The 25,200-nt window shown below is 38.3% G+C and overlaps 1 protein-coding gene across 2 annotated transcripts; it reads left to right on the top strand.

The window, feature by feature from the left end:
* Positions 1-14,147: 14,147 nt before the first annotated feature.
* On the top strand, positions 14,148-24,322 carry fshr (follicle stimulating hormone receptor). 2 transcript variants are annotated; one of them, XM_058406117.1, is made up of 10 exons: positions 14,148-14,603; positions 18,504-18,575; positions 19,003-19,077; positions 19,223-19,297; positions 19,523-19,597; positions 19,811-19,891; positions 20,008-20,076; positions 20,172-20,246; positions 21,045-21,230; positions 22,533-24,322. In XM_058406117.1, exons 1-10 carry the CDS (start codon positions 14,422-14,424, stop codon positions 23,653-23,655), a joined length of 2,013 nt encoding a protein of 670 aa, XP_058262100.1. In that variant the 5' UTR covers positions 14,148-14,421; the 3' UTR covers positions 23,656-24,322. The 2 variants fall into 2 exon arrangements, with proteins under 2 accessions (XP_058262100.1, XP_058262101.1); XM_058406118.1 differs by lacking the exon at positions 19,523-19,597 and having other exon boundaries at positions 14,149-14,603.
* The last annotated feature ends 878 nt before the right edge of the window (positions 24,323-25,200 follow it).

Below are 25,200 nucleotides of genomic sequence, written 5' to 3'. Positions count from 1 at the left end.
AGAAGATCCTGTTAAGGGTCGCCAAAGAAGATCATTGATCCATGCATTTGATTTGGCATAGATTTTACACCAGATGCTCCCTTGACACAGCCTTCTGCCATTTTATCTGGGATTGGGACCAGCACTGATAGTGCACTGACTGTAGTAGCTGGATTGGTTTCCTTCCCGGGAATCAAACCCAGGCTATGGTGGTGAGAGCACAGGATCTGAGCCACTAGACCCCCAGGGAACACTATACAAGTGACCTCAGGAAAACCAAAAGGGTTTTCAACCAAAAGCAAAAGGTTTCATCAAATGGTGAGATTCAGTAAGTTCTTGTTCTGAATTCCACATAATTATTTTTATTTTATTCTAGGAAAAGGTGGTTATTGTGTCAAAATGTCATCTATTTCAAAATGGAGGTACCTTGTACAAATTAGACTCGAGTGAAAATTAGTTGTAATCAAATATTTCGAAATTAAATGGAAACAAATTTGACAAAATATACCAAACATGCATTATAGTGAATATGAACAAGAAAGTGTTTCTTTATTAACTGTTGCAAAATATTTACTTGAATAGTTTAGCATCTCTGATTTCCTAGTATTTAAAACTCTTCCTTTTTTTAATCTTGGCTTTAGACAGAAAAGAAAAAAAAATTCAGGGTTTTTCTCTCTTGACAGTGAAGCATTGTTAGGGTTCAACATATAACCTCTTATTAAGAGTTATCCCAGGTCAAACTTTAACTTTTTTTCTCTACTTTGGAAAGATCTTGATATAGAAACTAAGCTCCCAAGAAAACAATTCCACCCAGGCTCGCAGGATGCATGGAGTCTATCAAATAAGACATTTATAGCATTAGGGGAAGGAAAAAGGAAAACAGCTATGAATTCTTCCTGTGAAATTTTCTGTCATTAAATATTAAGCTCTTCACGTTTGGAATGGCCTTGACCCCATCTGACCTTCATGACTTATTCATAAGATGTATGTACACATTAAAGAGCTCAGATGATGATTCAATCTGCAGATGCTGCTTAACTCTTTCTTCCTCAAACATTCACAGAGGGAAGACGTCTCAGCACTGCCTTTTCCTCTTGACTTACTTGAAGGCTTTTCCATTGATTAGTGTCCAAGGCCTCCACTCCCACTCCAGGAGACACTTTCACCTCCACTCATTGATCCAGAAAGAGAGAACTTTAATCATTTTGAAGTATTACTCTTTAAGTAATTTACTCAACTAAATCCAAAACCATAACATCCAACACACTGACATAGACCTGCACGTTAAATGGCTATTTAAATAAGCGCCAAGGTCAAACCTTTTCATAAGTAAGACAGCCAATTGTTTTTAATCAGTCTGTTTCCTAGCAACTGACCCCAATACCTCATCTGAAATAAAACTTTGTGTTATTGAAAAAAAACTGGACTCATTTCAGGACAACACCTTGTTCCAACCTTTCGTGTCGATGTGTCACTCGGTTGAGTCTAGCACAGTAACCACACACTTACTGACATTCACTGACATTCAGACATTCGATGATCAAACAGATTTATCCAAAGCTGAATTTAAGGGCTATAAAGGACTCTTCAAGATTGAAGAACAACAGAGACACCTTCAGCAAGGACACCAGAATTTTTCAAACCGCTTCATAGCGTCAGTCTAAAGAACAATAACAGTTTCCCACCAGCCCGCACGGCACAGTATGTTTACTAATCCGAATTACATTTGTTTCCTGCTTGATTTAAATCTTAGGCTACCTTGCGGTACCATAGCTGGGTAATCGCAGGGGGTGGAGTATTATTAGCACGCTGAAACTGCTCAATTAGCAATTATTCAGCTCTCCCAGCTGGAGGCTAATCAAAGCTAATTAGTTGTGAAGTATTTCTTTAAGTAAGTTTGGAACAGCAGCAGCTGTAGTTGAAGCTTCTCTCCCTCGGTCTCTGTGGAAGAAAATGAAGACATCTACCTGTGGGAGTCCATCAAGAAAGGACAACAAGGAAGTCTATTCGCTTCTTTCATCTCTTCACACTTGCAGAGATTTGGACCAACCCAGAGAACATGTCCACAGTAACCATAGATTTGTCTCTTTCCCTTCTACTGTTACAGTTAGAAGAAGTTTTAAAATCATGTCCCTGTCATCATTCACTTACTGTAGTCTCATCCCTCTCATACCACCAGTATTTTCTTTTCAGATCTGTCTCATGACATGACAACACTACTTCTTCTTTCTGCACACCCCTCCTCATCATTGGACTTGCTCTTCTCACATTTCAAGTCAGAATAGTTCTTTCTAGTGCTGAAAGAAAGGGAATTTTTCTGGCTATCAGATGATTGATGCTTGGTTTTTCTAGTCTTCAGCTGTCCAGTTTCGGTGAGCCTGTGCCCACTGTAGTCTCAGATCCCTAATCTTGGCTGACGGGAGCAGAGCTTACAGTGGTATCCTTTCTGCCCCAAGGTTTAGTCTGTTGTGTATTTTGAGATGCTTTTCTGTTCACAGTGGTTGTAAAGAGTGGTTATTAGATTTTAGGTAAGTGTAGACTTCTTGTCATCAATAAGGTGTTTCTTTCCACTAAACTACTGCTCACTGGACGTTATTTTCTTTGTAAGCATTGGTAAGCTCTAGAGATGTGTGTGAGAGTGTACCAGGAGGTCAGGAGTTTCTGAAAAATTCAAAAGAGCCTGTCTGGGACCAACAACCATACCACATTTACTGAGTTACTGAGAACATATTTTGATTGATTAGGAAATTGCATCTATAATCAGTTGTATGCATATATTATCTACATGCTATGTTATAAATAAAGATTTATTTCACTACATTAGCATAATCCCTGTATTTCTTCTTGTAGACTCAAGGCCTTGGTTTTCAGCAGCTTCAGCACCAAACACACACCTGCTGAGCCACTAATTTGGATGAAAAAACAGAGCTTTTGTTTAGCATATTTATCATCCAAAAGCAGACCTAATCTTTAATAAAACACCCAACAGCAAAAAGGACTAATGCTAGATCCTGTTTTCTCCCACAAAGCCACAAAACCTAGCAGTTTATCCTGAATACCAACAGATCAAGCCTGACACCCTACAATATCCTTTCATCCAATCCTTCTACAGGATTTGACCCAAGGCATGATTCATACCTCCTGCACTCTGCACTGGTGGCTCAGTGGGCAGGTAAGTATGGTCTCACTCTGACAATCATGATCCATGGCTAGGCTCGGGAGGGCTTTCAACAACTAAAAGTCAAGATTTAGCTTTATAAACACACATCTTTTGTGTGTAGAATAAACCCCTCTATTTAAGCTCCTTCCCCAGAAAGCACCAGAGTCCAGTGGTCTGTGAGTAAGCTCTGACCTGGCACTGTAAGGTACCCAGGATCAAGACCATCTGCAGATAAGCTCACATCAATACACTTTTTTTTCTTCCATTTTTGAAATTGTCAACATCTAACCCAACTCTTTCCACTAATTGCTATACCTCCAGAGGTCAGGTATCACCTTTTTATAGTCTTTTATAGACATAATCCCACTCATACTGTTCTGCTAATGCTTTTTTTCACCTGCACCGAGTGTTAACTGTGGCCAGGACGACAGCTAGGGACTTGAAACAGTGAATTTAATACAGAGCTGCTAACAAGAAAATCCTAGCAGGGAGAGAAAAAAACTGATTTTTACCACATAACCCCTAGAGTATGTCAGTGGCCAGGATGACTCCATGCTAACAGTGTGCAATTTTCCAGTGGATTGTTTTGTCTGCAGAATGAATTTTTTACATGCTTTGTCTGACCACTGAACTGTGTATCACCATGGCAATGGACATCATCTGCAGAAAAAAAAAAAAAACATGACTGAATAATGATAATGCCTTTTTAAGCTTCTAGAAAAAAGGAAACCTTTGGTAGAAGGAAGCCAGACAATTAATTGTCTCCATATCGAATGTCCACTTAAAAGTGATTCTAGACAGAGACCAGAGATTTTGTTTCTAGCTCCAAACACACGTGATACATTTGGCTGAAACAATGTCAGTACTTAGTAAAAAAAATTTTTACTTCACTCCAAAAATGGAATTTGTAACCATTTACCTCAGGGTTTAGTTCAGAAAGTCAAATAAGTACAGGAGTCTTGCTCCTCTAACCCTACTCACCTTTCTCATCTCTGCTTCTCTCCCGTCTTCACTCCTCTCTTCGCTTAGTTTGTTTCTGCCCATGCTGAGGTTATGAGTGTGATGTGTTTGATTGGACTGATGTTGTAAGAGAAAACAAAGGAGAAGACTGATGGAGCGTAAAAGTGAACAGCTCTTGTAAAAATGTACAGCAATCTCCATTCATAGCAGAATAATAGTCTCGGTAAATGCTGGTGTTTTGACTAAAGTGTCCATGAAACAGAGCCCAGTAAGATATATTGAAACTATATCAAGACTATTCACCATACACCAACATATGGAAATATTCAAAATAACATGAATGCCACTTCTCACAAAGAGTGATAAGAGGCTAATAATGCTACTCAGAGAATGTTGTTATGCAATGACCAACTATACCATTATTACCTGTCATAACCATGCACACACAGAGACAGCACAATAGACTCTTTACCCATGACAATCAGGTAATATTGGTTCTGGACAATAACCTCTATGCCGCTAGCTGTGGCAATAAGATTTTCCCCAACATACACCAGTCCAGTCCCTGTGTTGCTGCTTACTGTGATAATGTAAAAATATCTGGAAGAACACAATGAGACATTAGAGAAAAAATGTTATCCAAAGAAATGTGTCATAAGCCTGAGGGGAAAAAACAGCTCCTGCCAAACTAGCACCTAATAAATGCAGGTCCTTGCTGGACTCTTCATTTGTGTTTACATCCCTCATGTCAGTCATTATAGGCACACCCCCATGTTTACGGCTTAGAAAGGCAAACATGGTGAAATCCGGTGTAATGATGCCAAAATAAATGAACTGAGTGGATGGATAACCTGCTGACTGTGAAGTGCTTGAGGGTGGACAATGAATTAGCTACATTTCTTCCAGACAGATAATGCATTTCTAAATGTTATAAACTGTTTCGCTGCCTGGATCAATGACTGCAGCAACAAATCGTTAAGTTATTTGGCATTTCAGTATTTTACGTGTTTATATATAACTTTATCTTTAATGACCATGCAGCGCTTGTAAGCTAGCTCGGCTAACAGAACTAAAAGGATCAGTGTAACTAAAATAAGCAGTGCCCTTTTCCTTTTGCTTCTGACTTTCTCGTATCAATAAATCAATATGATATTTGGTATGCCAGTATTTCTTGTGTTTAGAGCTAAGTTGTTGGGGTTTTTTTTATAACTGGCCAAGTATGTTGAGACAGTGGAATGTTAAGCAGCTAGCTAACAAATGAATGCGGCTTTGTTTATATGGGACTGAATAGGAGGCAGGGTCAAGAAGTAAACAAGTCATTCTTGTGCTAAAGCCCGAATTCTACTCAAGATGGGTTTAAGGAAATTGAATGCAAATCACATTGATTTTTTATTTTTATTTTTATCGTGAGGCCAAAAATGAGCATTATCTCAATTTTATCTAGCAGTTATTTTAAATGGGACAAAATCAGAGAGAGAGAGAGCAATAAATAAGCCTTGCCATTTTTTTTTTTTTTTTTGAAAAGCCTCCCTAGTGTTCAGAAATGCGTAAAGAACTTATAAAACCCCTTTATTATCCCACTGCTTCAGACACCTGAGCCCTCTGTGATTTTTGATCTCATGACGGAGAAGGTGTGAAAAGAATGAGGTAGCTGTCAGAGTGAATCTCACCATGCGTCTGACCACTGACAAGCACCATCTCTCGGCTGATTCCCATCTTTCTAGGAAGAATATTCACTTTTAGAAAAATCTGTCTACACAGAGTGCAAATGATTCCGAGAATAAACAAATATAAATAGGAAAAAAAAGCTGTGAACGCTTATACAATCATTCACAAATAGACATGAGGCTCCCTTTTTTTTTTCCACGCTCAATGACTATCTGTCTTCCTGCATATGTGTATTTTAGTCATGTGTAGGGGGTTTTGTATTCTCTCTCTACGTGCTGTACTGGAGAAAAGCACAGAAAAGCACAGAAATCTATGTTAGGATCACCACATGTATATAGATAGCAAAGAATCTTAAAGGATTAAGTCATTAAATGTGTATGAAACATGCTGACCAGTGCTCTCTGCCTCACAGCTTCTCACAGCATCAGGAACAACATCAGCAAAAATTCTAGCAGCGCACAGTGAACAGATTAATCACATGCATCTCCATTCTCCTACATATGTAACACCTACATACATACAGTAAGGCGAACATATGAGAGAGAGAGAGAGAGAGAGAGAGAGAGAGAGAGAGAAATCAAATCTTTGTTGTGACAGAGATAGAGTGTAAGTCAACCTGAACAGCTCAACAAACATTGAAGTGTCTGTTGCAGTTTCCTCTCCCGTCTAACACTGCTCCCTGGTGGTGAAGCTTGAATGTGTGTTCTGATGGTGTTTTATTGCCCTCTGGTGGAACATAATGAATAAATAAATAAGTAAATGAACATTCCCTGTACAAACACTGAAATACGAAAACTTTACCTGATTACGCTACAGCACATTATAGTGGAATTGTCGCCACACAAATGAATAACACACTAAAAAATACTATTTTCTTTACTTAGTATATTTTATTTGTACCATAAACCTAGACTACCCTATTTGTTTTATGCTTTAACTATCCTACGATATAGGAATTTTAACGTACATATACACTACATAGCCAAAAGTTTGAGGACACCTCACCGTCTCACCCATATGTCTATTTTTAACATCCCCTCCACTCTTCTGGAAGGCTTACTACTAGATTTTGAAGCCTGTCTGTGGGGATTTGTGATCATTCAGCCACAAGAGCATTAGTGAGGTCAGACACTGATGTCGGATGAGGAGGACTGGAGTGCAGTCAGTGTTCCAATTCATCCCAAAGATGTTCAATGGTCAGGAGGTCAGGACATTGTCCAGCTCACTCAAGTTTATCCACTTCAATTTTGGCGAGCCATGTCTTCATTGACCACTCTTTGTGCATGTCATGCTGGAGCATGTTTGGGCCTTTTAGTTCCAGTGAAGAGGAAATGTAATGCCACAGCAAACAAAGACGTTCTATAGATGTGCGCCTCCAGCTTTGTGGCAGTAGTTTGGGAAAGGCACATATACTGTATGGGTGTGACAGTCAGGTGTCTACAGCTTTAGGCCATGTACTGTTACACTTTATTTATATAACGATTATGGTCACACAACTCTATACTACAACACTTTTGGTATATTTGAATTGTAATACAACACCTGTAATATCTCAGGTTCTCAAACTACAAGGTGAAATGGAAAAAAAAATATCTGTTGGTAAATGTGATGTACCGTTGTCTCCTTTAGGATGTTCTCCTGTTCCTGGGATAGATTCTGGATCCACTGCAACCCTGGCCAGGAATACTTCAGTATTAAGGGGAGGTATAGTGTTAATTAGATTTATGACAGATTTGTCCAGATCACACAATATCCTGAAGATTTTACAGGTACACTTTCATGCTGCAAATCTCCTGGTCTGCCACGTCATAAAGGTGCACTACTGGATTCAGACGCAGTGACTGAAAGCAGCTGAAGAATTTTAAGCTCATTGTTATGTTCATGAAACCACTTTGAGATGACTTTGCTTTGTGGCATGGTGCATTATCATGCTGAAAGTAGCTATTAAAAGATGTGTAGCCATGAAGGGATTCACATGGTCAACAACAACCCAAAAAAAACAAAAAACTGTGGCATTCGAGTGATGACTGATTGGTATTAATAAGAAAATATTCCCCACACCATTACACCACCTCCACCAGTCTGGACTGTTCACACAAGGCAGACTGGTTCCATGGATTCATTCTGTTGGCACCATTTTCTGACCATCTTATCTGTCTGCCTCAGCTGAAATGGTTAGTGATCAGACCAGGCAGTTTTTCTAGTCTGTGCAACTTTGGTGAGCCTGTGCCCACGGCTATCTCAGCTTACTGTTTTTAAAGCCCATCCACCTCACCCAGTTCTCTCAAATTATTCACTTATTCATTTAAACATTCACTCCATCGCTCTGTCAGCATGTCGCTATTCATCATCTAGCTTTTCTATCATTTATTCAATCTGCCAAAGTCCTGCACTCCTGCCAAATTCTACACAACACAACAGATATGGTGGCCTTACAGACGACAACGAGATGGAAAAGGTGATCTTCAATCACTCACCCGAAAGTACTACATATCTTCAACAACTTTGGCAGGTTCTCAAACCCATAAACATTTATTCAGCTCATTTCATCTGGCTTGTAAATCTAAAAAAACTGCACCGTTCTGCAAGTTCACATCAATAAAAGAGGTTCACTGTTAGACTCATTCAGAACCTATTCTCTCTTTCCCCCCTGGGTACAGACATCAGTGTGAGGATGAAGAATTTACAGTGGGGGCAGCTCTCACTTCCTCTCAAGTTGAACATCTATGGCAGACAAAACAAACCTGCTCTCTGAGCTCGCAGATCCTGCTGTGCTACTATCTTTAGCAAAAGTACAACAAAAATGTTTAGTTATAGGAGACAAGCATGAGGAAGAAAGAGAAGTTCTATTAGTGGAGGTTTTTGCTGTTGCTCTGTTTTCCTCTTGTAGCCTTTTATCTTTCTTAGTAACATTCATGCACACTTTAAACCTTCTTAAAGGATAAAGAGACAAATGATCAGCTTTGTGTTGCACTTATACTTAATTACTTCTAATGAGATGAATGTACTTGCTTTGTGTGTCACATTATACATCTGGAGCTCCAGCTGTGTTGTACAGAATCTAACATTATACTGTTGAACTAAAAAAAGCCCACAGAATCTGGCACATGTACCATCATAAACAGTATTTTTGTAGCATTCTATTTACATCTAGCACTGCTAGAGTCAGGCATTTTTGAAATAACTCACAAAACAGCTCAGACCTGTTGAGGCACAGACTCCACAAGACCTCTGAAGGTGTGCTGTAATATCTGGCACCAAGATGTTAGCAGCAGATCTCATAAGTCCTGTAAGTTGCCATGTGAAGCCTCCATGGATCGGACTTGTTTGTCCAGCACATCTCACAGATGCTCAATTGGATTGAGATCTGGGGACTTTGGAGGCCGAGTCCACACCATGAACTCCCTGTCATGTTCCTCAAACTATTCCTGAATATTTTTGTTGTGTGGCAGGGAGCATTTATCCTGTTGAAAGAAGCCAGTGCAGAGGGGTGTGCTTGGTCCGCAACAATGCCCAGGGCATCACACTGCAAAACACAGCAGAACATTGCCTAGAACATTACACTGCCTCTGTCGGCTTCCCGTCTTCCCATAATGCATCCCGGTGCCATCTCAGCTCTTCCTCAGGTAAATGATATACACACACACTGCTTTCCACATGATGTTCATCAGACCAGACCACCTTCTTCCATTGCTCATGTGCCCATTTTAGGCACTTTCAGTGGTGGACATGGGTCAACACCTTTCATAGATAGCATTAACTTCAGCAATTTGTGCTACAGTAGATCTTCTGTGTGATTGGACCAAATGGGCTAGCCTTTACTTCCCTTTCACACCAGTGAGTTTTGGGTGTCCAGGACCTTGTTACTGGTTAACCAGTTTTCCTTCCTTGGATAAGTACTAAGCCCAGCATACCAGGAACACCCTACAACACCTGCTGACACGGAGGTGCTCTAATACAGTTGTCTAACCATTACAGTTTGGTCCATGTCAAAATCACTCAGACATTTTCCCACTTCCAACACATCAGCTTCGAAAACTGACTGTTCACCCCTTGATATATATGTATATAATATATTTGACACAGATTTGCAGTTCTGGGTATGTAGTGCTTGGTACAGATCAATAGTGGTCCAAGGAAGTGTGAATATGTTGCTTGAATTTTCTGTGAACTTAAGTCAATAACCATGATGCATTTGAAATGTAAGACATAAGTATGTTACCTGTTTTTTTGGGACTGTATTTTGAGGCACTGTCAAAAACCTTGTTTGTGTTTTCTAAATGATGACAGTTCCTTTAAAAACATACTTCCTAAAAATGGTTTAGTTTTTGGTTTAACTGCTGATGAAAACATTATGTTACATAAACGGTTGAATCCACAATTCCACAATCACCAATGTCATCAAATAAATAGTTATTCTCTAACAATGTTACCTCCCTTGAGTTCACTATGGCTATTATTAAACTTAACCAATTACAGTATCTGCAATGACAAAGATTGCTTGGCCCCCTAAGGACTTAATGTTATCTTATTAACCAGCACCCTATAATAATCCAGCCTCTTTATATGTACTTTGGTCGTTGTCACTTGCCATAGTGGTTTGTGTTATTATGTTCATGTCATTTGCTTGAAGCACTAACGTATCTTACAAGGCCCAGGTGGCTTGTGTTATCTATTTGTAACTAATAAAAAATGTGAACACGAATGATATGAGTGACACTCAAAATGCAAAATAGAGAGCTTTTTCGATCTTTATTGTTTTTAGCTCTCTAAAAGGATTCTTCTTAAAGCCCTCTGTGGAAAATCCTCTTTAGCAAAGTTCGACAGCGTTTTCCAATTGGACGATCTGGAGAATGAGACTGAGGTGCAAAAGAGTCCTGAAGGAATTTCCATAATTTGTCACAATATCACAGCAAAACAGCAAATTCTCTAATAAATTCTTTAATTGAATGAATTTAATGGTTTAATTTAAATTATTCTAAAAAGTAATTACCAGAAATGAAAAATGAAACGAGTGCCAGAAAAAAATAGTTCAAAGTTTAATCTCCAATCAGGTACATATCCCTGTTTGTACATTTCGATAAAACCTATGAATTTGTGCTTTTGACTATGAAAGTACACACACACACAATTCAAGTGTTTAAAGTGATCTGCATCCGAACAGTTGTTCATCCCAAGTGATTCATCTCCATGTCAGCATCTTGCGATCTCCCCTTCAGTCACTACACTAACCATGGACAATCAACTGTCCTATTCCTCTCACACTGACACACTCATATCAGAATTTTCTTTACAATATCAGAAGTATTCATTATTTTTATCCACACAGGCCTCTCAGGTGCTTGTTCAGTCTCTAGTCATTATGAAACTGGACTACTCCTGACAGGTCTGCCTCTGAGCACACTTCAACCTGTGCGAATGATCCAAAATTCGGCTGCACAACTTATTCTCAATCTTCCGAAGTTTTCCCATACCATCCCATTGCTACAATCCCTCCACTGGCATTTGGTAGCTGCATGCATCAGATTTAAAACACTGATACTTGCCTACAAAACCAAAAATGGACCAGCACCCACTTACCTTATTACACCCTGTACTGCACCAAGCTCCTTCAGATTCTCCAGCACTACTTGACTGGTCCCTCCATCTCTCAGGGTACAAGGAAGGTACACATCAAGACTCTTCTCTTTTCTGGCACCTTGGTGGTGGAATGAACTTCCCCTAGATGCCCGAACAGCTGAGTCACTGGCTGTCTTCAAACAAAGATCTACCTCTTCCTGAAATACTTAAACAAGCACTTGCTTTTTTAAAAAAGTTGTGCATTTCTTGCTGTATCTCCAACCAACAGAGTTTTTAGACTAATGGTACTCTTCATCCATGACCAATGACCCAGTATCGATATATTCATTGAAAGAGGCCTCAAAACACTTCTGAAATTCGCACTAGATGATGGCATCTGCCAAATGATGTAAAAATAAATGTAAACTTAATCTGTTGCTTTCCGATACTCTTCTGTGCAATCTCATTTCACAAGTCACACTGTGGCACACCGTCTCATCCAGCTAATCATTTTGACATTTAAATCTTTAAATCTACTAACAGCACATCTATTCACTAGGCTAAAACAGTGTGGCATTGTCAAGGACAAGTTACAGTCAGCCAAAAAAAAAAAGTGTTTTGTTGGAAAACACTAAATCTTTTGGTTTCCTATGATTGCAGCAAGGAGCCTCTTGATGCCAACCCGGGGTCACGCTGTGATCAGCAGGCTGTGCTGAGGCATAAATTAAGCAGGAATATATTACTACTGACATTCTACAAAAATCTGAGAGAGGTGAGCAGATAAAAAATATATATATATATATATATATATATATATACATATATATATATATTTCTTTGCAGATTTTAGAAAATCTACTACAAAGTTTACCTAAATTTAAAAACAAACAGCATAGCTAATGAAAACAACATTTCCTCGAATAAAAACGACCACAGATTAGCCAGTAATGTAAAGCTAATGACATTTACCCCAGACTCGTGAGTAAAAGTGAACACCAATGGCCTAAGGGCAGCTATACATATCGAAGTGACCTCATATTCTGGTCTGAATGTAAACCTAAATGACCATAAACTGAGTACTGAATGCTAGCATAAGCATGTACATTACTGTAGCCATCCTGTTAACTTGAACTAGCCTGGCCATTCTGCTCTGATCTGTCTCATGAACAGCAACTCTGCCAGTAAAACTGCTTCACTGGAAAGTTTTTTGATTGATTGTTTTGTTGATTGATTGATTGATTTTTTTTTTTTTTGCACCATTTTTTGTAAACTTTTGGAACAATTCCTGAAATACTCTAGTTCCGTGATTTTATGGATTGCGCTACTGCCTCATGGTTGCCAGATTGGATACCTGGGCAACAAGCAGGTGTACTGGTGTTCCTAATAAAGTGATCAGTGAGTGTATATAGAGAACATAAAGATATAGTACTGGGAAAACCAACACAAAACCACCAAGAGTATCAATATTTCCTGTAGATAAGTCAGAACACATTAAAGAAAACACTCTGACTAAAATCTAGGGGAAATTAGCAGCGAAAGCAAGCTTAATTTTACTGGAAGATCGCAACTTAGATCAGATAAGATCAGATAACTTTATTGATCCCAAGGGGAAATTAAACCTGTTCCAATGGCATACACACACAAAAAGGCATAAATAAAATGTGTACTTCAAATAGATTCAAATAAGATAAAGTGAAATAAATATGGAACATACAGAAACGTTTAATGTAAAAAATGGAATCATTGTATTTTATTCATCAGCTGTATTTTATATATTTTTTTTGCTTTTTGTTTTTTTTTTCTTTAACTTTAAACTTTAGAATTTTTTCTGTTTCTATACTTCTGTACAGCTGAATTATGATTCCATTTTTTACTCTATTTTTTATTTTTACTCTATTGTTACAACACAGGCAGTCATATAAAGCATTTCACTGCATGTCCTACTCTGTATGATTATATACACTACCGCTCAAAAATTTGGGATCACTTGCAAATTTCAGCTTGATTTCAGCTACAGAGGAAGACTCCATCAGCCAATCCATCTTTTGGGAGATGCTCCAGGAAGCATGGGGTGAAATTATCTTGAAATATTGACAGCTAGAATGCCCAGGCTATAATTGCTGAAAAAGGTGGGTTTTGATGATGATGAAGGCAAAGTTTGAAGAAAACAATCATAATTTCCATCAAAATCATTATTTCTAACTCTGACATGTCCTGTTTTTTGCGATATTTTCTATTCAGACTAATTGTGTGTGTGTTTCCTTGGAAAAAGCACACCGTCGTGTAATCTGATTTGATCCTGATTGTCATATTTTACCCTGATTCTGTACTTGCGTTTAAAGTCAGAGGAAGTTGCTGAAGAAAGTAAGGGAACACGATGTTCGCTGCTATCACATGTCCTTTTGACACACAAGTGAAAATTTTAAGACTAAACAGTGCAGGTCAACACAGAACCTCAAATGCCCATATTATTAGATATATTATTAAATGCCCATAGAACATATTATTCTATCCTATAAAAAATAGCATTGTGTCTTGCCAACCATGTTAGTTTTAAAATCATTGTCTAAGGAGCTAGTCAAAATCTCTCCTCTGAAGAAATGTCTAGAAAAAAGAGATTTGGTTCTACCATAGGTCAGTAAAAGAGTGAATGCTAGCATGTTGGCCATGTTTGTGTGTGAAGATCTTGGTAAGAAATGGGAGGAAGGATTGTGAAGAGAGGGATGAGATTTGGAGTAGAGGAGGAGAAGGAGGAGAAGGAGGAGGGCAAGGCGGCTGGGAATAGAAACGAGCGTTACATACGGCTGTTATCAGAGGTCGTCTCTCCCAAGGTCCTCAATGGCTTTGGCTGTAGTACTCTAAACCAACCACGCTGTTCAGCAAGAATCGCCCTTCCCACAACTCCAGCCACAATACTCTCAACATGTAGCATCCCAGCACAACAAATCCACATAACAGTCTTACCTGGAGGGTGGAGATGGAGGCTTGAGGAACACAGCACTGAAGGCCTTACTCAGGCTTTAACAGAGTTAAATAAACCATCGCCAACCACACAGGACAGAAAGAGCGTACTGTGAGTGCACTTCTCCATAACAATGAAGAAGATGGTCTGGTCAGCCATGCTGCGCTTCATGCTCTATTGGCTCATGATGCACGCAGGGGACATGTTTTTAGGATCTTATGCCTGTTTGGCCAGTGGGACAACTCGCTCCTTCTTGTGTCTTGGCAGTAAAGTGCATCAGATGCCATGCCAAATACCAAAAAATACCACATACGTGTAAGTATATGCACTTTATACATCACACACTTGTTACGATACCCTGTCTAATTAACATCATAGGAGTTTATTTATGTTCATGCACAAATACTGTATTTAATGATGCAGAATTGGTAGAAATGTGAACATGAACATGAACAGTATAGAAATGTACAATAAAACTAGGTGAAGAATTAAAGAGCAATTTTTTTCTGAAGGGGCTGGAGGTTGGAAAAATACATTTTTGAAAATATAAAAATGTGTTTTCTTCCTAAAGGAACAGAAGGCTTAAAATATAAGACAAGCTAAAAACAGCATATTTGCAGAAGTATATAGAATGTGTGCAACAAATATGCAATTAAGCAATTTGAGAAAGAATAGATGACATTTCTCGTGAAAACCTGTTGTACAGCAGTAACATTCCTTTATTTTTTGCAAGCTGATTGTTGTTTTTGGTTCTGAGAAATTTTGACTGACAACAAAATTATGCTGCTGTTGTGATTTCTGAAACATATATTTTGCAATCTCAAGGTTGTTGGACTCCACACGCACACAGTTCAGCCTTGGACTGGTGGGGTGGGTGGTAATAAGCCTGTTTTTCATTCATTTAAAAAAAAAATCCTGCTGGGGTTTTTTTGTTTTTTTCAAGCACAAGAAACTGTTCTCATTCAGCATGTTTGGCTCCGACTGAGAAAGAGCGGGAAGGAGGAAAAGAAGAGCACATGCTCAGCACGTAGGCTCATTAGGGCTGGGTGGTTTGTTGTAGCTTCTATTTCTGTAAGCAGTTTGTGTTCAGATCAGGTGACGTCACCCTCAGAAGACACCTGCCTCTGTAGCCATTAGCTTTAAGCCCAGGGTCATCCCTCACAGTGTTTAAGCTACACCATACTGCATTTCTGCATAGCTTTCCAGAATAGGACTTTATGTTCAATCTGGCTACTTTTTATTTAGCCATTTTTGGGTGAGGGCAGGGACGGATACAGGAGCCCTGCACCGTGTGTCTGAGCAATACAAATTTGCTACTTAGCTAGAACATACAGTTCTGCGCTTGATAGGAGCTGATAGAGAAGACACAGAGCTGCAGATGTCTCCCTTCATTCTGAATAATATCCTAACCGCAGACAATCCAGACACATTCCCATGCTGACAACCCATGTGAACCACTGTTAGAATATCCCTAAGACACAGGGGGAGAGAGAGAGAGAGAGAGAGAGAGAGAGAGAGAGAGAAAGCAGAAGTAATAAATGTCTTTTTTTTTGCATGATTAAAAACAGATAAAAAAGGTTAGGATAAAAAGATAAAAAGATATAATAAATAAGAATAAGCAGTCATGAATAACAATATACAATATGAGAAATATACTGGAAGATTCTTCTTTTCTTCTAGTGTATTTCTCATATTTTATATTCTAGTTTCACATTTTTATTTTAATTATGTCTTATATTTAATATTCTACTTTTAACATTTCTATTTAAATTGTATTTCTTATCTTTTATATTCTAGTTTCACATTTTTATTTAAATTATTTCTTATATTTAATATTCTACTTTTAACATTTCTATTTAAATTGTATTTCTTATCTTTTATATTCTATTCACATTTTTATTTAAATTATTTCTTATATTTAATATTCTACTTTTAACATTTCTATTCAAATTGTCTTTCTTATATTTTATATTCTAGTTTCACATTTTTATTTTAATTATTTCTTATATTTAATATTCTATTTTTAACATTTCTATTCAAATTGTATTTCTTATCTTTTATATTCTAGTTTCACATTTTTATTTTAATTATTTCTTATATTTAATATTCTACTTTTAACATTTCTATTCAAATTGTCTTTCTTATATTTTATATTCTAGTTTCACATTTTTATTTCCATTACAGGACAGTCGCAAAAAACATGTCGTACTGTGTATGATTGTGTATGTGACAAATAAAATTTTAATATGAATTTTGAATTAGGAAATATCTTATAAATAACAAGAGGACCTTGTACAGTAAAATGTGTAAAACTAAAACTCTAAAACAAATATCTCTTAATATTTATTAATAATTGTCCCTACAAGCATATTAGGATTAAATCTATTTGCTGTGGTATACTGGGGCCCAAACAAAGCTTGTTGAACTAATGTTTACTTGCAGGTACTTTCAATAATGAACTCACAGAAGGGTGTGTGTGTGTGTGTGTGTGTGTGTGTGTAAATATCATGCTACAGTAACCACTGATATTCAGTGATATCATACTTTCCATAAAGGCTGTTTTCACATTAGGCCACCCATCTGAATGAGACGATTTCCATCCTTCTCATTACGTCTTCTTCTTTTTTTATTTTATCTCCCATGAATCAATCTATTCAAACAAGAAGACAAGAGAACACTTGCACATATTGTACTTGTCTCTGGCATTCTATATTGTAGAAAATGATAGGTACTCTCCTTCCCATTTTGTTTTTAATCTAACAAATGCATATAATATTTGCACAGGCAAGTCCAGACGCAATTGCTTTTCAAGTTAATGTTTTTGTACTGATTGGACCCGGCATTTCATCTCCTCACTTTAACATGAAGGGAACATTTACTATTTGGAGTTCTTTTGCATTTGGTTGCATGCCATGTCTTGTCAGCCCATTGCTCACAGTCATCGTCATCATCATCGTACTTTTCTTGTTAATCTGGAGCTGCTGTTTGAATGAGATGTAATATTAATAATTTTCCATATTTATTTTCATGTTTTCTTTTAGTTATCTATCCCATTTGGTGCATATGAACAGTTTATCAGTAGAACTGTCATCTGGTGGAATAGATAAGTAGATAACTCTGACGTTTTTTGTGCTGTGTAAAAATGTTAAGGAGCACTATACTTAAACTGCTCATAAACATGCCATGCAAGACATCATTTGCTGTTATAAGTCAGCAAAATTTCAAGCTCACACTCAGCTTGTTCTCTAATGAGCGAATGGGTTATTATTTGGTATTATGACACAAACCTCTACATCCTCACGTCTTCAGGCATCTTTATAATGCTTTATAATCACTTTCACCTTATAAACAAGTAACACCTGATATATATACGTCTCATAAAATGTATTATTTCATGACATGTTATTGTTAGGTCTATGGGAGCATCAAAAACGTTGATATCTCACACACATTTTATTCATTTCCACTTGCTCGACCTTATAAATCTGCAAATAATTCTGTGTCCTTCGTTTGTCTTATATTTGGTGTTTCTTATATTTGGTATTAATGTCAGCATTTGGTGTGAGAAGAACTGATTTCGAACGATTATAAACAGGTTGTTCTTTATATCGTAAACTACGATAGAAGAAACTACGGTAGCTAGAGCACACTTAGTGAAATTTAGCTATTACAGTAATTGCCAGTTATAACGTGATAAGGTTTTTATTACTCACAACAAAATATGGCATTTTCCATACCATGTTAATGTCTTCTGACACTGGGTTCAAGATGAGCATTATCATCTGTTTTCTGCATATTGCATCTGGCATAAAAAATATAAGTTAGATTTATAAAATATTCATATAAAAGTGTGTAAAGATATCGTTTGGACTGTAAATACCAGAAATGGGGAAAGGTTGGGTTGGGGAAAAAAAAAAAATTATCCTGTTCTATTATTTAGACCTTTTCAGAATATCCCAGATACACACTGCTAGTCTGACAATAAGACCTGTGTCTACATGATCCACAAGTGTGACACTGTAACGCTGTCCAAAGCTTTTGCAGGTGTGAGGGTAAAAGTACTTTCTAGCACATTCATGCGATTGATATATTAATAACACTGTATCTAGAAATAAATGTAATAAGTTTAATGCCAAAACTGTTTAGTGTTTTTTACTCTGTTAATGTATTACATGCCGAAAGTCATTGGATAATAAGCTTTTTGTTTATGGTTAGGGAGATCAAGCTGACTCAGATCATCATGTTTCCAAGTAGAGCCATGTCATCACTTCATGACCTTAAGCGAATGTGAGTAAAAATATTAAGGACCTACTTTATTGGCCGTGTGTTTTTCCGTGTGTGTGTGTGTTTCAGAGTAAAAACTCACGTAAATATTCAGTATTTAGTCTGGATTAAACATGTTTAGTCTTGGATATTGAGAAGGGACAAAACACATGAGATATGAATTGCAGAAATACAGCAGTCATGAGAAGAACATACATTGTCAATTAGGCGCAAGCCTTGGTTCAGAACATGGCCTTAAAAATGAAATTTGTGGATTAATACTGCAAATGTGATTTCCTCAGGAAGATCATTAAGTGGGTAAACATCTAGCAGATATGTAAACTGTACTTTTCTACAACCAAATTAGGCTTTTAGCACTTGCTTTATTATTGTTTGTGTTGCTGATGATATCAGTGTGAAATGATCATTACGGCTGTTATCACTCTCTCAGAATGGTGTCGGAGAACGGCGTCCTCCAGCGTATCGAAGCCTACGCGTTTGAAAACCTGACTAAACTGGAAGAAATGTACGTTTTTTAGCTGGAACCGGTGGTGCTATTATATTCCCTCATCAAGGAATTGTATTTTGCAACAGAAACAGCAAAACAACACTATTAACAATAATTCTAATAGCACACATGAAAATGTTTTACATGCTTTTCTTCATTACAGTACTATTACCAAATCCAAAAACCTTGTCAGTATGGACAGAAACACATTCTGGGGACTTCCAAAACTGAGATATCTGTGAGTATGTCTTTTTCTGTATTCTTTTAGGCCAAAGGGAATGTGTTCCCATTGGGGTTTCTGTCTAAACTTTATAGTGAAAATCTCTGTAAATTTTCAGTAAAAGGCAGAAGGTCCTAAACACAGTTCATTACTCTGTCAAACAAATGTCTCACAGGAAACCTACAGAATATAGTGTGAACTAGTTTCATTAAATCTACATCAGTGTGTCTGTGTACGTTGCAGGACTATTTCAAACACAGGCCTCACAGTCTTACCTGACTTCTCTAATGTCCAGTCTACTGCTTTTGAATTCCTCTTGTATGTATCTAATACTTTCCTGTACAGTATTTCTACAGTGTGTGTATATTTGTATAGATATACATATAGATTTGTGTATAGACATTTCTGTATGAATGTTTATCCGAAATAAAACATTCAATATATCAAGGATAGTAGTCTTAATCTATGCATTTGAGAAATATCTTAGATAGTATCTATAAAGTGTTTATTAAAGGCTGTTTTGCTTTGTAGTGACCTAGAAGATAACGTGCATATTGAAGTGATCCCCAGCAATGCTTTTGTAGGACTTACCAGTGGTACAATAACGGAACTGTAAGTATGTTCTGCGTGGAGGATCATAAACCCACTTCTTCCTTTATTTGAATGGCTATGGTACAGTAATAAAAATTGTGTGATATCGCTTTTACTACCGCTATCACATCCTAAAGGAGACTGACAAAGAATGGAATCACTGAAGTGGACAGAAATGCCTTTAATGGCACCAAAATAGAGAAACTGTAAGTGCTCTTCAAATTTTATTTTGTTATAAATACATACATAAAAACATCTCTATAAAAAGTTCATCTCTGACACAACCTCCACCCTCCCCCAGGTTTCTCATGGGAAACCAACAGCTGAAGCGTATCCACAACTACGCCTTTCTTGGTGCTGAAGGCCCTCTCGTTCTGTAAGCATGAGCAACTCTCAAAGTCAACAACAATTCAACCCGCCAGCTGCATCACACAGTCCAGCAAGAACTTTTACACCCCTGCCTACACAGCGTTCCCTTTACGTGGTTATCATCCAAACTGTTGTCTTGTAAACTGTTGTGTTTCCCTGCACTGAAACTTGTTTACTTGAAAAACCAAACATAATCTAATCAGGTCTATGGGTCAGTTGCTCAGTAAATATTAATATAAAATGCATAAATACCGTATATATAAGAAAAATTTTACTAACTAACATGAAAAATGTCGTATTACATAAGTCAGTTAATTTGGCTTTGTTACACTGGAGCAATACAGTAAAAAGTAGCTTCAGTTATTTATACTTTACTGAAAGTTTAACGATATCAATGCGTAATTAAATCCACATTGGTAAGGCAAGCCCTGAAATTCTACCCCATGAAAAAGCAGGGTGAATTATACAGAGCTCTGTTTACAAAGAGATTTTAATGAAAAATTAATGAAAGTGTTCTGCAGAAATGTGCTTCGCTTAAACATATATTACAGTCTACAGCTGGCATTAGATTTCTATTATAAATGAGTAAACCAGTTTCTCGTTCTTCCTCGATACAGGAAGGCTTATTGTCTCTTGTAACTACTGCGCATTGGCTCCATGTGCAGCGAATAAAGTTAAAAACAAAATCCTTTTTTTTTTTTTTTTTATCACATGCATAATCAGTTGCAAATTCAAGCTAGAGAGAATAATACCCACATTCGTTAGTGATATTTACCTGAGGCAGATGTGCTTGTTGTTTGTACAGGGACATCTCCCGCACTGCAATCAGTTCCTTACCAGAGAACATGCTGAGGAGACTCAGGCTGCTGATTGCCACGTCAGTCTACTCTCTGAGATGGCTACCCAATCTAGAAATATTCGCCGAGCTCACTCAGGCCAACCTCACGTATCCCAGCCACTGCTGTGCCTTCAAAAACTTCAAAAAGAACAAGTAAGTAAAGCAATATTGCAGAGTCATGGTGCACATACCACATTCACATTTATCCCTTTGGTGGATGGTTTATCTAAAGGGACTTAAAATTGAGACAGGATACAATCTAAGTATACTATAAAGGGTTGAGGGCAACACTAAAGGGCCCAACTGTGGCTTGCTAGCAGATTTTGGATCAGAAATCACAACCTTGTGATCACTAGCTTAAAAACTTTCCCTGAGACTGTACTACAGTACTACCCCAATGGAGTTCTGATCAAAGTTTGGGAGAAAGACCACATCTAAAGCACCAGCTTAGAAAACTTCTTCTAAACTCCAATATCTCCTGTTTCCATGTGTCCCTTACCCACCACCTGTACAGTCTTCTCCATACTATTTAGCACTAGATAGCCAAGCAAATGCTCCCCAAGGCTTCAGACATCGTCTTTCTGCCTAACTGTGCACATTTTAATTAAAAAAGAAAGAAAGAAATTTCGATGATCAAAGCTGTTACATTTATTATTGAGGTCTTAAAGATATTTGACTTTTCTCTTGCATCGATCCAAAGCTCAAACACAAGTAGGCCTATAAATAATGCTAACTTGGGGCCTAAGCTGTTTTGTCAGTGGAAAATTATAGCTGTTATATTCTCAATTATACATTTGGACATGATCACGAAATGATAAAACACCCAAAATAGTGTACTATATTAGTCACAGTCAAAATGTCATAATATATTTAATATGGAGTTAACTAGGAAGCAAGTGGAGCTTCGGGCGTGATCTTTCTCCCAAACTCCAGTTTCTTTGATAGCTCTGTTTTGTTAGGAGGCTTGCAGGCTGCCAAGCACAAAGCTGTGCATAAGATCTTTAAGTTATTCCCCTGTTAGAATTCCACTGTCACTCTCTATATTGAAGGTGTGATACACACTTACATGCCCAATATAATAAAACACCACCTCAAAGAGTTTGTAAAGCAGCAATATTACGGTGGATCACCTGACTTCAGGAATCCATGTTGATAATAGTGTTGAGCTGATCCTGTGTCCAAAATGGTTGCTTATTTCCTACAACGCTATAGGTGCATTTTGCTATGCATTGTGGTCACTATGCATAGCAAAGTGAGCCCCCTGTGATCATTACGGCATAGCCAGGAGGATTTATTAGCTTGGTTGATTGGTCACTTCAAATGAATGCGCTTAATTTACTAACTAAAATGAATTGTAATTTAACAGTAAAAAGGTCACACTGTCATACTGTGAGTGTTCATACATCAACAAAGTGATTCTGAATGAATTACTGCATGTTTTATGTCTACATATAGGTCAGCGAAGAACCATTTGTGTAACGATTCCACTGTTCGCAACCAGGAGCCATACTTCTTCGAGGAGCACTGTAAGGATGTGATAGAGGTGAGCTGCTCCCCCGAGCCAGATGCCTTCAATCCGTGCGAGGACATCATGGGCTTCACCTTCCTGCGTGTCCTCATCTGGCTTATCAGTGTGTTGGCTGTCTTGGGAAACTTTACAGTTCTGTTAGTGCTCCTCAGTAGCCGCACAAAGCTGACAGTACCCAGGTTTCTGATGTGCCATTTGGCGTTTGCTGATTTCTGCATGGGCCTCTACTTACTGATAATTGCTTCAGTGGATGTACAAACCCAATCTCACTACTACAACTATGGCATCAGGTGGCAAACGGGTGCAGGGTGTGGCACAGCAGGCTTCCTGACGGTTTTTGCGAGCGAGCTTTCTGTATACACGCTAACAGCCATCACCCTCGAGCGCTGGCATACCATTACCTACGCCATGCGCCTGGAGCGCCAAATCCGGTTACACCATGCATGTGGAGTCATGGCTTTTGGTTGGCTCTTTTCGGTGCTTGCTGCTCTAATGCCAGTGATAGGAGTGAGCAGCTACATGAAGACCAGCATCTGTCTACCCATGGATGTAGAGACCGTATCATCACAGGTCTATGTGATGCTGCTGCTCATTCTTAATGTACTCGCTTTTGTGGCAGTTTGTGCTTGCTATGTGCGGATCTATGTTGCAGTGCGGCACCCTGCCTCGGTGCCTGACAGTGCGGACGCCCGAGTGGCCAAGCGCATGGCCGTGCTAGTCTTCACAGACTTTCTGTGCATGGCACCCATCTCGTTCTTCGCCATCTCGGCCGCTCTCAGGCAACCGCTTATCACCGTGTCAAATGCCAAGGTACTGCTTGTGCTCTTCTACCCTATCAATTCATGTGCCAATCCCTTCCTCTATGCCTTCTTCACCAAGAGCTTCAAGATGGACTTCTTTGTTCTCACCAGCCGCTTTGGCTGCTTCGAGTCACGTGCCCGTGTCTATCGTACAGAAACATCTTCTCTGCATAATGGCCCAAGGATGTGCTCACCCAAGAATAGTGATGGGACGCTATACTCATTGGGGCATGTTGCTCCTCCCCACTGACCCCAAAAACTTTCCAAATTCATACACTATAAGCTCTTGTCCTCTATATATGATATGTTCCGTGCTGCTTGGACTTCAAAAAAAACACAAAAAGGAAATGAAATACCGCTGGACAAAATTTGCTATCATCAAATATGTGTGCAAAACAGCCTCAACTCACTGATATTTCTTGCTTTTTCTTGGCTCTTATCTCAACTCTTCTTTCATTTAGCACATGCAGTATGTTCAGTGTCACAGTAACCTTGCAGCCAGAGCCGAGTCCAGATGTTACTCCAGTAGGGACCTGACTTGGTAGGTGTCAAAAGCGTTCAATTTTTGATTTACATCCGCGTCCTTGACTAAACCAGCATGAAACATGAAGTGAAGTCTTACTGACCAGGCTAGGGGTCATTCAGTGAGACTCTAAGGCAGCTTATCTATGCACCTGCATTTGTGTTGGGCAACAAGACACAGGACAGTTGAATAATTTCCTCCTTGAAATTGTCAGTTTGAGAGAATAGGTGGGAGATGGGAGATGTGTGGCAGCTGCAGCTGGACTGTTGAATGAAGACACACAGGAAGAGGAATTTGGTATGATGATATGCCTCACGTATCAAGGCCTGGAGTTCAAGGCTACGGGTCAAGGGCTTAGTGAACAGAAGAACCACACACAGAGAATTTCCAAAAATATTCAGCATCAAATAATACTGCATCTGAAAACGCATGTATCTATCTAACTATTTTATTACATGTTCAATAGTTTACTATAAGCAATAATCTAATTCCAATCCAAGCAATCAGTATAGATGTTTATATGCTTTGATTGTGAAATGAGTTAGTCATGATGTAAGTCTTTTTTAAATAGGGGATGAATAAAATTACACTGACCACTAGTGGTGTATCTCTCCTGTTCTGTTTCAGCTGTTTGTTCAATATGCCATATCGTAGGAGAGTGGGGTCAATATCAATTGCTCCGATCAGCAACAAGCTACAGTGACGATGCTCACTCTGCACATGCTCAGTAGCATCTGCCTGTCTGCAAAAGACCACCAACTTAATCACAGCTCTGAAGAATGCAGCATCAAAAATCATAAGTTATGAAAGTAAGTTTCCATCTGGAGGAAGATGAGATTAGATATACATTTTGTAATGCAAATAAAAGCAGGCTAGTTTTGATCACTGTCTATTAGACTACACATTAGCTGGTGAGCCATCACATCAGATTTCATGATGGTTGACCATGTGCTTTCAGCTGTAACAGAGATCTAGCCAGCCATCCATTTTCTCAACCGCTTGGCCTACGCAGGGTCCCGATGGGCCTGGAGAATATCCCTGGAGACTCAAGTTGGGGGACACCCTGGGTGGGGTTGTAAGAGTGATCCAAATATCAAAAGTATTGAAGATATTCAACACAATATGTAAAAGAGAAAAAAATGGTTTCCTTTTCACAAGAATGAAATAACCCAATTAAAACTGTTTTAACAAAGAAAGTGAAAGTGCTTCATCTGTTGCAAGCACCGTACAAAGTCATGTGTCTTTACTGTATAAAAATCAATAGCAAAAATA

Source organism: Hemibagrus wyckioides, linkage group LG13 (assembly GCF_019097595.1).
Source record: "Hemibagrus wyckioides isolate EC202008001 linkage group LG13, SWU_Hwy_1.0, whole genome shotgun sequence".
Taxonomy (NCBI): Eukaryota; Metazoa; Chordata; class Actinopteri; order Siluriformes; family Bagridae; genus Hemibagrus; species Hemibagrus wyckioides.
This window is presented reverse-complemented; position numbering and strand designations above follow the sequence as displayed.

Bases quoted from the DNA above. Each gene is read 5' to 3' on its own strand.
- fshr (XM_058406117.1), top strand. From the start codon at position 14,422: ATGAAGAAGATGGTCTGGTCAGCCATGCTGCGCTTCATGCTCTATTGG. The intron at 19,078-19,222 runs GTACGTTTTTTA...TCTTCATTACAG, and splicing joins CTGACTAAACTGGAAGAAAT to TACTATTACCAAATCCAAAA. The intron at 20,077-20,171 runs GTAAGTGCTCTT...ACCCTCCCCCAG, and splicing joins GGCACCAAAATAGAGAAACT to GTTTCTCATGGGAAACCAAC.